Source organism: Staurois parvus, unplaced genomic scaffold (assembly GCF_062004578.1).
Source record: "Staurois parvus isolate SC_StPar_1 unplaced genomic scaffold, SC_StPar_1.0 ptg002124l, whole genome shotgun sequence".
Classification (NCBI taxonomy): Eukaryota; Metazoa; Chordata; class Amphibia; order Anura; family Ranidae; genus Staurois; species Staurois parvus.
In genome coordinates, this window is record NW_028319920.1 from 107,805 (window position 1) to 122,844 (window position 15,040).

General features: G+C 48.8%; 1 protein-coding gene across 1 annotated transcript in view; it reads right to left on the reverse strand.

The window, feature by feature from the left end:
- The window catches only part of LOC149432646 (uncharacterized), a 78,754-nt gene extending 64,865 nt beyond the window's left edge, over nt 1-13,889 (reverse strand). The window contains exons 1-2 of the mRNA XM_089665093.1: nt 13,795-13,889; nt 721-1,141 (exon numbers count right to left, since the gene is read on the reverse strand). Of these exons, the coding sequence (XP_089521219.1) occupies nt 721-994 (274 nt within the window). The 5' untranslated portion in view covers nt 995-1,141; nt 13,795-13,889. The remainder of the gene's footprint in view (nt 1-720; nt 1,142-13,794) is intronic.
- Between the last annotated feature and the right edge of the window lie 1,151 nt (nt 13,890-15,040).

Sequence of the window (15,040 nt, forward strand, 5' to 3'; positions counted from 1 at the left end):
AAGAATGTTCCTTACATTGGGGGTCGGTGGGAAGAATGCTCCTTAGATTGGAGGTCAGTGGGAAGAATGCCCCTTACATTGGGGGTCGGTGGGAAGAATGCTCCTTAGATTGGAGGTCAGTGGGAAGAATGCCCCTTACATTGGTGGTCAATAGGAAGAATGTCGCTTACGTTGGGGATCAGTGAGAAGATGTTCCCTTACATTTGTGATCAGTGGGAAGAATGTCCCTTACTTTGGGGGTCAGTGGGAAGAATGTCCCTTACATTGGGGGTCAGTGAGAAGATGTTCCCTTACATTGGTGATCAGTGGGAAGAATGTCCCTTACATTGGTGGTCAGTGAGAAGAGTGTCCCTTAGATTGGGGGTCAGTGGGAAGAATGTCTCTTACATCGGTGGTCAGTGGGAAGAATGCTCCTTACACTGGTGGTCAATAGGAAGAATGCTGATGGTTTGACTGCCACCCTTCCAGACAGCGGAATCAATCATTGACGTCATGCCGCTGGCTCTGCTATGTGGCATTGGCCCTGGAATTGTGCAGACATTATCAGATTTGAGGTCCATCAGCCACAGCTCAAGGAACCCCAAGCAGCCTCTGAAGGGACCCTATGATTCCATAGAACCCTGGTTGAGAATGGCTGCTCTAGAAGGAGCCCTCTCTATAAAACCTCTTGGTATAAATTCTATTAACACACACCGCTCTTTGTAGGTAAAATGAACTCACCGTGAATTAGGTCCTTGTTTCTGCCCCTCTCAACAGACAATCTCTCGGGACGTTGAGGATCCCAAACTGCTAGAAGCCGAGTGTTTGGTTGAGCAGACGTCTTATCTTCTATGCTCCATTCATGATATTGTTCCTCTGTTAATTTCAATGTGTCCTCCCCACATACACTCCCATATCCTAAAATCCTTCCCGGCAGTTGGCTGGAGATCTGTATCTGATTCCTCCTGTGGTGTCGCGAAGTGGCGGTGAGGTCCCCTAGGGCAAAACTGAGCATCTCCAGGGGGTGAGCCCAGTTTAAATCCAGTTCCACAGCACCATAATCTGTTGCGGGACGAAGCTTGTCCAGCCCACCGGTCAGGAATGACTGTGACAAAGGATAATGGGTGGACCACGGTGAGCTCGGAGTAGATGCACTGCGTGCCTGCAGGGAGAGAGGAGAAGAAGAGAAGTACAAAGCAAATGTCATTTATCTAGGAACTCCCAAGTGTCTGCCCATAACTTTATCAGCTTTGCAATCACGTATTTCACCCAATCAGATCTGGTGCTGCTCCATCATCTGATTGGCATAAATAATTAGGGCTGGTGGGGCTTGGCAAGCAATATCACAATGCAACGTCAGTAAAGTATGACAGCATGGCATCCATGCGTGTCCTGACCACTGACATACATCACGGGTGATCCCTCCTTATTGCTCTACGGATTGGACATGACAGCTCCCTGTCACTTAGACTCAGAGCGACCAAGCAGAATGACTTGATTGAGTAATAGGCTGCTTTCCAGGGTCAGTAAAATGACGCAGGACCTTGGCGGGTAACATATTATAAATCCTGCTTGTATTAACCATGTTATTACTGGATACAGGTTTATGGACTTTAGACTGTAGTAAGGCTTGCATGCTAAAAATCCTGCTTAAAATTATTTCTGCAAACATAAATCTCATAAGAATGGTATAGTGGACCATCCAACGCTACTGTCCATAGGATAGAAAATACTCCTGACCTTCTCTCTACCTTTCTGAGTATATTCCAACACCAGGACACCACATCCTCCAACATAACCCTCCATGAAGTAGAAATACTCTGCACCTGACCTTCTTCCTACCCTTCTGATTATACCCACCACCGGGATATCGCACCCTCCAACATGACTCTCCATAAGTTTGAAAATGCTCTGATCCTGACCTTCTCTCTACCTTTCTGATTACACCCAACACCAGGATATCACACCCTTCAACTTGACCCTCCATAAAGTAGAAAATACTCTGCACCTGACCTTCTTTCTACCCTTCTGATTACACCCAACACCAGGATATCGCACCCTCCAACATGACTCTCCATAAGTTTGAAAATGCTCTGCTCCTTACCTTCTCTCTACCTTTCTGATTACACCCAACACCAGGATATCACACCCTTCAACTTGACCCTACATAAAGTAGAAAATACTCTGCACCTGACCTTCTTCCTACCCTTCTGATTATACCCACCACTGGGATATCGCACCCTCCAAAATGACTCTTCATAAGTTTGAAAATGCTCTGCTCCTGACCTTCTCTCTACCTTTCTGATTACACCCAACACCAGGATATCACACCCTTCAATTTGACCCTACATGAAGTAGAAAATACTCTGCACCTGATCTTCGTTTTACCTTCTGAATACATTCCAACACCAGGATATCATATCCTCCAAGATGACCTTCTACAATGTAGAACATATTCCCTCTCCTGACCTTTTTATCTACTTTTCTGATTATACCCAACACCGGGATATCACACTCTCCAACACAACCCACCATAACATAGAACACATTCTGCTCCTGACCCTTTTCCTGCTCCCTGACCTTTGTGATTACGCCCAACACTGGGACACCCCACCCTCCACCAAGACCCTAGATTAGGTAGAAAATGCTCTGCTCCTCACCTTCCATCTACCTTTCTGATTGCACCCAACATCGACAAATCACTCCCTCCAACATAACCCTCCATAAGGTTGAACATGTTCTGTTCCTGACCTTTTTTCTGCCTTTCTGATCACACTCAACACTGGGATATCACACCCTCCAACATGACCCTCCATAAGGTTTAAAATACTATGCTCCTGACCTTTTTACAGCCTTTCTGATCACACCTAACACTGGGATATCACTCCCTCCAACATGACCCTCCATAAGGTTGAAAATACAATGCTCCTCACCTTCCCTCTACCTTTCTGATTACACCAAACATCAGGATATCACACCCTCCACCATGACCCTCCATAAGGTTGAAAATACTCTGCTCCTGACCTTCTCTCTACCTTTCTGATTACAGTCCAACATTGGGATATTATATCCCCCACCATGATCATCCACAGGTAGAACATATTCCCTCTCCTGATCTTTTTTCTTCCTTTCTGATTATACCCAACATCAGGATATCACTTCTTCCAACTTGACCATCCATAAAGTAGAAGGTACTCTGCTCCTGACCTTCTCACTTCCTTTATGAATACACCCAACATCGGGATATCACTTCTTCCAACTTGACCATCCATAAAGTAGAAGGTACTCTGCTCCTGACCTTCTCACTTCCTTTATGAATACACCCAACATCAGGATATCACTTCCTCCAACTTGACCATCCATAAAGTAGAAGGTACTCTGCTCCTGACCTTCTCACTTCCTTTATGAATACACCCAACATCGGGATATCACCCTCCAACATGACCCAGCATAAGGTAGAAAACACTTTGCTCCTGACTTAAAACATCAGATGAAGGTCAGGAACAGAATATGTTGTACCTTATGGAGGTTGTGATATCCCAATGTTGGAATGTACTCAGAAAGGTAGAGAGAAAGTCAGGAGCAGAGTAATTTATACTTTATGGATGGTCATGTTGGAGGTGTGATATCCTAGTGGTAAGTGTAATCAGAAAGGTAGAGAGAAGGTCAGGAGCAGAGTGTTTTCATCCTTATGGAGGGTCACGTTGGAGGATGTGATAGCCTGATGTTGGAATGTACTGAGAATGGTAGAGAGAAGGTTAGGAGCAAAGCAGTTTCTACCTTATGGAGGGTCACGTTGGAGCTGTGATATCCTGATGTTGGAATATACTCAGAATGGTAGAAAGAAGGTCAGGAGCAGAGTATTTTCTTCTTTATGGAGGGTCATGTAGGGGGATGTGCAGGGGCGGGCTGACAACTCATGGGGCCCCCGGGCAATAGGGGATCATGGGGCCCCTGTGTCCTTGCCCAAACTCAAAAAAGCCTATGAAAAAGGTACCAGGGGCATCTCATGGGGCCCCCTACTGACCCCTGGCCCTCGGGCAGTGCCCGAGTTTCCAAATTGTCATTCCACCCCTGGGGATGTGATATCCTGATGTTGGAATGTACTGAGAAAGTTAGAAAGAAGGTTAGGAGCAGAGTAGTTTCTACCTTATGGAGGGTCACATTGGAGGTGTGATATCCTGGTGTTGGAATGTACTCAGAATGGTAGAGAGAAGGTCACGAGAATTTTTCTGCCCCATGATATGATTCTATTTGGAAGTACTGATATAGTATCTTATGTTTATATTCTTAACCAATAGTCTGAAATAACAGGGTAGATCAGATTACAAAGTTGTGCCTTTTGATGACCTACCACCCTAGATTTGTACCTACTGTGACCACACAGCTACACGTACCACACATGTCATCTCGGTAGCGGAAAATCAAGTTTGAATTTGCCACCATTGTGATGCTACCAAAGGGATTGGGGTAAAGCACGGCTCTTGGCCTCCTACACAACATTATCAAGCGACACCGACATTTTCTTCTATCAACGCAGCGGCAATAGATGGAAAATGTGATGGTCTGACCATGCAAATTCACTTTTTGAACTACCAATGTTACAAACAAAAGCGCTGAACACGGGACATGGAAATGAAATACTCGCATTGTCTTGCATGAAAAGAAACATTTCCATAAAAGAAGAGGTGAAGAAGAGGTGACCCGGGAACAATTCAAATGATTATCTCATGAAGAGGCCGTTCTGTCCTCAGCTGCTTTCATGAGAAGTTTACTTGTGCTTTGAATTTTTGTTTTTAGGTAATTTCGTAGACACATTGATAAATGTACATTTGGGTTTTGGATTAATGCCTATTATATATTACACAGGAGGATCCTTATAGATGGTGGTGGTGGTGGTGATGGTGGTGGTGGTGGTGGTGATGGTGATGGTAGTGTTGATGGTGGTGGTGGTGGTGATGGTGGTGGTGGTGATGGTGGTGATGGTGATGATGGTGGTGCTGATGGTGATGGTAGTGTTGATGGTGGTGGTGGTGGTGATGGTGATGGTGGTGGTGGTGATGGTGATGGTAGTGTTGATGATGGTGGTGGTGGTGATGGTGGTGGTGGTGATGGTGGTGGTGATGGTGGTGGTGGTGGTGGTGGTGGTGGTGATGGTGATGGTAGTGTTGATGGTGGTGGTGGTGATGGTGGTGGTGGTGATGGTGGTGGTGATGGTGATGGTGGTGGTGGTGATGGTGGTGGTGGTGGTGATGTTGGTGGTGGTGGTAATGGTGATGGTGGTGGTGATGGCAATGGTGGGGGACGGGACGGGACATACATTTGTTTTTTATTTAAAATGCAATGTCACATTTTTCGGGGACTCTGCATCTTCTGCTTTGCATCTACAGAAAAGTGACACCCAGATTCTTCCAGCAAAGTCATGTCTAACCATTGGCTACAATCATCGCTTCCTCTGCCAATAAAGAGTACCTGTCATATGGGCCGACAATCATCACATATCCTATATATATATATATATATATATATATATATATTCAAAAAGTGTTGTCACCAAACATTTTTTTACCAAAAAACGTTTTTGTTGCGAAAGAAAAATGGCCATTAATGGGTTACTTTGGGCAACCTTTCAGGTTTCATAATATCCCATTACCAAGGTGGAAATCAGCTACCGACTCAACACCGAAGATCTTTACAGAGGTGAAATCTGAGCAGCAATCGCTCACAGTAGCCTACAGGACCCAACATGACACCCTCACTTGACATGACAGCATGACACCATCGTTTGGGAGGCTGAACCGAAGTCCTGCAGATTGCAGCAGAGAACATGGACTCTTAGTGTGTGAATACTGGGGGGTGGGGGGAGGCGGAATTCCTTCTCTATGTACTCGTCAATGACATTTTAGGATTGTTAACAGAGCAGATCGGGAATACGAGACGTTTCCACAATGTTTTTACTGTATAAAACATCATTATCTGACATATCATCCCATGGAGGGGGTCTTCGCTCGGTGACCTCGGTAGCAACCCGCCATACTGTGCCAAAACATATCACATCTTGGGAAAGGTCATGCCATGCAGGAAGGATATGTATACCCAAAGGGGGCCACACATGTATCAATACGATCATACGATCAATCCTTAGATGCAGCTAGAGTGATTAAACTTAATGAGAACGGTAAACCACAGACCCTCCATTAGATCAATTTAGCGAGTTTTCGATTGGTATCAACCAGGGGCGGACTGACACCTCATGGGGCCCCCTGGCAATAGGGGATCATGGGGCCCCTGTGTCCTTGCCCAAACTCAAAAAAGCCTATGAAAAAGGTACCAGGGGCATCTCATGGGGACCCCTACTGACCCCGGGCCCTAGGGCAGTGCCCGAGTTTCCAAATGGTCAGTCCGCCCCTGGCCATCTTAGATATTCTAATCATACCTGGATCGATCCTGAATCAATGGCTAAAAAATCTGGTGCAGCTCTGCATAGAAACCAATCAGCTTCCAGGTTTTATAGTCAAAGCACCACTGAACAAGCTGAAGGTAGAAGCTGATTGGCTGCCATGCAGAGCTGCACCAGATTCTGAGTGCTCCAGTTTTCGTGAATTAACCCCAATGTGTTTACGACCAATGTGTTTGGATTGAGTAGGCAAGGGTTAAAATCCTTGTTGTGTTTTGTCTATGTACACGGGGGCATTTCCTGTCACTTCCTGTCCCAGAGACACAGCAGGAAGTTAGAGGGAATGTCTACCAAATGAGGGGGGGTTCCGTCTTGGACAGTTGTCACCAGAACAGGTGTTTCCACTGGGAGATTGCATCTCTATTCTTGTTCTGGTGACATCTCTATTCCTGTTCTGGTGGCTTCTTTATCCCTGTTCTGGTGGCTTCTCTATCCCTATTCTGGTGGCAACTCTATCCCTGTTCTGGTGGCATCTCTATCCCTGTTCTGGTGGCATCTCTATCCCTGTTCTGGTGGCAACTCTATCCCTGTTCTGGTGGCATCTCTATCCCTGTTCTGGTGGCATCTCTATCCCTGTTCTGGTGTCTTTTCTATTTCTCTTCTGGTGGCATCTCTATTACTGTTCTGGTGGCATCTCTATCCCTATTCTGGTGGCCCCTCTTTTCCTGTTCTGGTGGCATCTCTATCCCTATTCTGATGGCCCCTCTTTTCTTTTCTGGTGGCATCTCTATTCCTGTTCTGGTGGCATCTCTATCCCTATTCTGATGGCCCCTCTTTTCTTTTCTGGTGGCATCTCTTTTCCTGTTCTGGTGGCCCCTCTTTTCTTGTTCTGGTGGCCCCTCTTTTTCTGTTCTGGTGGCATCTCTATCCCTATTCTGATGGCCCCTCTTTTCCTGTTCTGGTGGCCCCTCTTTTTCTGTTCTGGTGGCATCTCTATCCCTATTCTGATGGCCCCTCTTTTCCTGTTCTGGTGGCCCCTCTTTTTCTGTTCTGGTGGCATCTCTATCCCTATTCTGATGGCCCCTCTTTTCCTGTTCTGGTGGCATCTCTATCCCTATTCTGATGGCCCCTCTTTTCCTGTTCTGGTGGCATCTTTATCCCTGTTCTGCTGGCATCTTTATCCCTGTTCTGGTGGCACCTCTATCCCTGTTCTAGTGGCACCTCTATCCCTGTTCTGGTGGATTCTCTTTTCCTGTTCTGGTGGCTTCTCCATCCCTGCTCTGGTGGCTTCTCTATTGCTGTTCTGGTGGCTTCTCCATCCCTGCTCTGGTGGCTTCTCTATCCCTGTTCTGGTGGCATCTCCATCCTTGTTCTGGTGGCTTCTCCATCCCTGCTCTGGTGGCATCTCCATCCTTGTTCTGTTGGCTTCTCCATTCCTGTTCTGGTGGCATCTCAAAAATTTTTCCCCCACTTTTCTTCCCAGTAACAGTTGTCACCAGATGTCCCCATTGACGGTTTTCTCTCACCTCCAAGTCTGGTGACTACTCTTAGAGTTTGGATTTCCCTTCACTTTCCCAAAAGAGGGTTTAACCCTTCACTGCTCCTTTCAAAACTGCCAGGAGACACCCAGAGAGGAACGTTTACATAGAGACAGTCCTGATGTCAGCACAGGGATTGCCGCCCGTCAGAGACAAGCCGAGACAATTTACTGCAGCTTCATTCCAAAATTGTTAACCTTCACCTAGTAATCTGATTCTCTGCCGACGAGTCACAAGAATAGCTGAGAGGTAATCTCACAAATTCCTGTTCCGTGTCTTTCTACAGGTCCTGAGTGCAGTAAACACCTTCCCTCCAACACCATCGTTCTATGGAATCACCATGGAACCGGTCACTAAATACGAGGAAAAATAGGTGGCCATGGAACCGGTCACTAAATACGAGGAAAAATAGGTGGCCATGGAACCGGTCACTAAATACGAGGAAAAATAGGTGGCCATGGAACCGGTCACTAAATACGAGGAAAAATAGCCAACCATGGAACCGGTCACTAAATACGAGGAAAAATAGGTGGCCATGGAACTGGTCACTAAATACGAGGAAAAATAGGTGGCCATGGAACCGGTCACTAAATACGAGGAAAAATAGGTGGCCATGGAACCGGTCACTAAATACGAGGAAAAATAGGTGGCCATGGAACCGGTCACTAAATACGAGGAAAAATAGCCAACCATGGAACCGGTCACTAAATACGAGGAAAAATAGCCAACCATGGAACCGGTCACTAAATACGAGGAAAAATTGGTGGCCATGGAACCGGTCACTAAATACGAGGAAAAATAGCCAACCATGGAACCAGTCACTAAATACGAGGAAAAATAGGTGGCCATGGAACCAGTCACTAAATCTGAGGAAAAATAGGTGGCCATGGAACCGGTCACTAAATACGAGGAAAAATAGCCAACCATGGAACCGGTCACTAAATACGAGGAAAAATAGCCGACCATGGAACCGGTCACTAAATACGAGGAAAAATAGGTGGCCATGGAACCGGTCACTAAATACGAGGAAAAATAGCCAACCATGGAACCGGTCACTAAATACGAGGAAAAATAGCCAACCATGGAACCGGTCACTAAATACGAGGAAAAATAGGTGGCCATGGAACTGGTCACTAAATACGAGGAAAAATAGGTGGCCATGGAACCGGTCACTAAATACGAGGAAAAATAGATGGCCATGGAACCGGTCACTAAATACGAGGAAAAATAGGTGGCCATGGAACCAGTCACTAAATACGAGGAAAAATAGGTGGCCATGGAACCAGTCACTAAATCTGAGGAAAAATAGGTGGCCATGGAACCGGTCACTAAATACGAGGAAAAATAGGTGGCCATGGAACCAGTCACTAAATCTGAGGAACAATAGACAACCATGGAACTGGTCACTAAATCTGAGGAAAAATAGGTGGCCATGGGACCGGTCACTAAATACGAGGAAAAATAGCCAACCATGGAACCGGTCACTAAATACGAGGAAAAATAGGTGGCCATGGAACCGGTCACTAAATACGAGGAAAAATAGACAACCATGGAACTGGTCACTAAATCTGAGGAAAAATAGGTGGCCATGGGACCGGTCACTAAATACGAGGAAAAATAGGGGGCCATGCAACCGGTCACTAAATACGAGGAAAAATAGCCGACCATGGAACCGGTCACTAAATCTGAGGAAAAATAGACAACCATGGAACTGGTCACTAAATACGAGGAACAATAGCCGACCATGGAACTGGTCACTAAATACGAGGAAAAATAGGTGGCCATGGAACCGGTCACTAAATACGAGGAAAAATAGCCAACCATGGAACTGGTCACTAAATACGAGGAAAAATAGACAACCATGGAACCGGTCACTAAATACGAGGAAAAATAGCCGACCATGGAACCGGTCACTAAATACGAGGAACAATAGACAACCATGGAACCGGTCACTAAATACGAGGAACAATAGACAACCATGGAACCGGTCACTAAATACGAGGAAAAATAGACAACCATGGAACCGGTCACTAAATACGAGGACATTATCAGAATTATTAGCTCCTTCATCAGTGAAGGATCTCAAGTTTATAAATCCCACAAACGGTCAATATTTCAGGAGGAGCTTTGAGGGTTCCACCACCCCTGATGTCTTGGTCCATGCATTACTGAGACTCAAAGGTTTCTCCAAGGTTCACAAATGCGTTTTTTGTGCATTAGTTTGTACTTTGGAGCATTTTATGTGGTTTTTACACTTCATGCATTTTTGTTTTGCCCAATGACAAGCATTATCTCCTGTCTGGGGGAGGAGCCCTGCATAGCAGAAATGTGTCAAAAACGCATTTAGAGCGCAAGCATTTGTGATACAATTAATACAAGATAAAGTCTGTGGCTGAGTTTGTCAACCTTTTTTTCAGCTGAGGCACCCTTTAAAAGTATGCAAAAAGTATCAGAGTCCCCCTCTTTCATATCTGAGGTTCCCCCTTAACATTAGAGTCTCCCTTTCACATCAAAGCCTCTCTTTATATCAGAGGTCTCCCTATCAGATCAAAAGTCCCCCTCCATAACATCAGGATTCCCCCATTACATTAGAAGTCTTCCTTTCACATCAGAGGTTCCCCCATCACATCAGAGTTCCTCCTATCACATCAGAGGTACCCCCATGACATCATGGCCCCCCTTTAAATCAGAGGTTCCCCTATCACGTCAGAAGTTCCTCATCACATCAGAGGTCCCCCCCCTTATAACATCAGACTCCCCCATTACATTAGAAGTCTTCCTTTCACATCAGAGGTCCTCCTATCACGTCAGAGGTCACCCCTCATAACATCAGAGTCCCTAATTACATTAGAATTCTTCCCTTCACATCAGAGGTCCCCCTTTAAATCAGAGGTCTACCCATCACATCTGAGGTGATCTGAAGTTCCTCATCAGATCAGAGGTCTCCCCTCATAACATCAGACTCCCCCATTACATTAGAAGTCTTCCCTTCACATCAGAGGTTCCCCTATCATATCAGAGGTCCCCCATCACATCAGAGGTCCCCCCATCACATCAGAGGTCCCCCCATCATATCAGAGGTTCCCCATCACATCAGAGGTTCCCCATCACATCAGAGGTTCCCCTATCACATCAGAGGTCCCCCATCACATCAGAGGTCCCCCCATCATATCAGAGGTTCCCCATCATATCAGAGGTTCCCCATCACATCAGAGGTCCCCCTATCATATCAGAGGTCCCCCATCACATCAGAGGTCCCCCCATCACATCCGAGGTCCCCCCATCACATCAGAGGTCTCCCTATCACATCAGAGGTCTCCCATCACATCAGAGGTCCCCCCATCACATCAGAGGTCCCCCCATCACATCAGAGGTCCCCCCGATCACATCAGAGGTCTCCCCATCACATCAGAGGTCCTCCCATCACATCAGAGATCTCCCCATCTCATCAGAGGTCCCCCCATCACATCAGAGGTCCCCCCATCACATCAGAGGTCCCTCCATCACATCAGAGGTCTCCCCATCAAATCATAGCCTCCCTTTAAATCAGAGGTCTCCCCATCACATCAGAAGTCCCTCATCATATCAGAGGTCCCCCTATCACATCAGAGGTCCCCCATCACATCAGAAGTCTTCCCATCACATCAGAATCCCCCCCCCCTTCACATTAGAAGTCCCTCATCACTTCAGAGATCCCCACTATTACATCAGAGTCCCACATCACATCAGTCCCTCCATCACATCAGAGGTCCCCCATCACATCAGTCCCCCCATCACATCAGAGGTCCCCCATCACATCAGAAGTCCCTCCATCACATCAGAGGTCTCCCTAACACATCAGAGGTCCCCCATCAAATCAGAGGTCCCCATCACATCAGAATTCCCCCCTTTCACATTAGAAGTCCCTCATCACTTCAGAGATCCCCACTATTACATCAGAGTCCCACATCGCATTAGAAGTCCCCCGTCACATCAAAGTCCCTTCCTACACATGAAAACCTCCATCATACCAGAGTAAACCCTATGAAAGAGTTCCCCCATCAAATCTGAGTCCCCCCCCCCCACAACACGTGCACCACCTTGTGGGAGCCCAAATGTCACCCCAGGGCGCCCTGATTACGGGACACTGGTCTCCGGGGCCAAAATTGCTCCAAAGGGGAACGTTCAGCATTTTCAAAACCAGACGAGTGAAAAATCGCACCGATGTGATCAGGCAGCTTAGGAAGAGACGGCGTTGTACGGAGGACGAGACATGTACAGATATGACCGGGGGCAGGGTGGGGGCAGGGGGGGGGGGCTGGAGAAGATGGAGGAGGAGGCGGTGGTGGACCCCCCAAAGCTCATCCTGTATATTGCAATCGTTGTACAGATGAAACAAAGTATTGATGACAGAACTTCGCTGTGCGAATTATACGGCTACAATGACTGGAAGGGATCTAGATGTGGAATAAGTCCCACCTGATGGAAGGTTCCGCCTCGCAGACGGTCCAACAACGCCAACGACTCCTCCGTAGAGCGCTGACCTGGGCAGTACGAAGGTGTTAGCGAAACGATCGATCCACAATGCGGACGACGCGGCGCAGACGAGGTTCACAACGCAGGCGTGGGATACATTCCCAAAACGGCAACTATTTGCCGATGCATTGAACCCTCGGCTGAGCTCCAGGCCGAAAAAGGGTCATTTCACGGGAACGCCAAACAGTGCAAGTGTGTCCTGGAGGAGCACCAAGAGCGGTACTGGAGGAGCACCAAGAGCGGTACTGGAGGAGCACCAAGGGCGGTCCTAGAGCACCAAGAGCGGTCCTGGAGGAGCACCAAGAGAGGTCCTGGAGCACCAAGAGCAGTCCTGGAGGAGCACCAAGAGCTGTCCTGGAGGAGCACCAAGAGCGGTCCTGGAGGAGCACCAAGAGAGGTCCTGGAGCACCAAGAGCAGTCCTGGAGGAGCACCAAGAGCGGTCCTGGAGGAGCACCAAGAGCGATCCTGGAGGAGCACCAAGAGCGATCCTGGAGGAGCACCAAGAGCGATCCTGGAGGAGCACTAAGAGCGATCCTGGAGGAGCACCAAGAGCGTTCCTGGAGGAGCACCAAGAGCAGTCCTGGAGGAGCTTCATGAGCAGTCTTGGAGGAGCACCAAGAGCGTTCCTGGAGGAGCACCAAGAGCAGTCCTGGAGGAGCACCAAGAGCAGTCCTGGAGGAGCACCATGAGCAGTCTTGGAGGAGCACCAAGAGCGTTCCTGGAGGAGCACCAAGAGCAGTCCTGGAGGAGCACCAAGCGCGGTCCTGCAGGAGCACCATGAGCAGTCTTGGAGGAGCACCAAGAGCGGTCCTGGAGGAGCACCAAGAGCGTACCTGGAGGAGCAAAAAGAGCGGTCCTGGAGGAGCACCAAGAGCAGTCCTACAGGAGCGACGGACGGTGCAAGCTGAGCTACGACCGGCGGGAATTCCCTTTCAGTTCAGTTGACGCGCCGAGCGCACCTTCTGCACATTCCTGGAGGAGCACCAAGCACGGTCCTGGAGGAGCACCAAACGTAGTTCTGGAGGAGCACCAAGCACGGTCCTGGAGGAGCACCAAACGTAGTTCTGGAGGAGCACCAAGAGCGGTCCTGGAGGAGCGACGGATGGTGCAAGCTGAGCCACGACTGATGGTAATTCCCTTTCGGTTCAGTTGACGCGCCGAGCGCACCTTCTGCACATTCCTGCCAACAATCCAGCCGTGCGTCTGTGATCCGGAATAAAAGAAGGAGCGGTGAAGTCCGCACGGGACCTGAGACACATTCTCCGCCGGGGAATCTGGTTCTCCGGGACACCTCGAGACCACCCTGTACAGCCCACCTGGGAGTCCCCCCCCCACCCCCACCCTGCGACTCACATCTCACTTACCTTTCTGGTCTGCCTTCACTTGTAAGCAGACGGATGATTCTCTGACCCACCCCATGGCATGCTCTGGGATAGAAGGACTTGTGCTGATCCTATCCTCTTCTCAGCTGACAAGCATTGCTCCCACCTCCTGGGGAGGGGGGGGAGGGGGGTGGGGGGGGGGGATCCCCTCCCTGTCCTCCTCCCTGTCCTCCTCCCCGCCCGCCCTGCGTTCTGCATTCACAGCATCTCAGCATTTCACAGGCAGATAAAAAGATACTTTCCTCCGACACACGAAAGACTTCCAATGATGCGTTCGGATTCCTCGCACTCCCCCCGCGTCCAATGATGCGTTCTGGTTCCTCGCGCTCCTCCCGCGTCCAATGATGCGTTCTGGTTCCTCGCGCTCCTCCCGCGTCCAATGATGCGTTCGGATTCCTCGCGCTCCTCCCGCGTCAAATGATGCGTTCAGATTACTCGTGCTCCTCCCGCGTCCAATGATGCGTTCTGGTTCCTCGCGCTCCTCCCGCATCCAATGATGTGTTCGGATTCCTCGCGCTCCTCCTGCGTCCAATAATGCGTTCGGTTTCCTCACGCTCCTCCTGCGTCCAATGATGCGTTCTAATTCCTCGCGCTCCTCCAGTGTCCAGTGATGCGCTCGTTCTCCTCGATCTCCTCCCGCGTCCAATGATGCGTTTGGATTCCTTGCACTCCTCCCGCGTCCAATGATGCGTTCAGTTTCCTCGCGCTCCTCCCGTGTCCAATGATGCCTTCGGATTCCTCGCGCTCCTCCCACGTCCAATGATGCCTTCGGATTCCTCACGCTCCTCCCGCGTCCAATGACGTGTTCGGATTCCTCACGCTCCTCCCGCGTCCAATGACGTGTTCGGATTCCTCGCGCTCCTCCTGCGTCCAATGATGCCTTCGGATTCCGCACGCTCCTCCCGCGTCCAATGACGTGTTCGGATTCCTCGCGCTCCTCCCGCGTCCAATGACGTGTTCGGATTCCTCGCGCTCCTCCCGCATCCAATGATGCGTTCCGGATATCACAAGAAGAAGGGATAAAATACGCCTTTTCTAGTCGGCGGAAACAAAAAAGCCGCCTGCGAGGGACCGTGGGGCTCATTCACACGGGCGCCTAGAACACCGCGTTTCGGTTTTACACCTCGGGGATGGGCGGCGAAATCGCGCAATTTCCCGACACGCATAGGAACGCATCGCCCTTTAGAGTGCCGCGCACACAGGACGGCTGGAAAACGCTTTTCCTCTT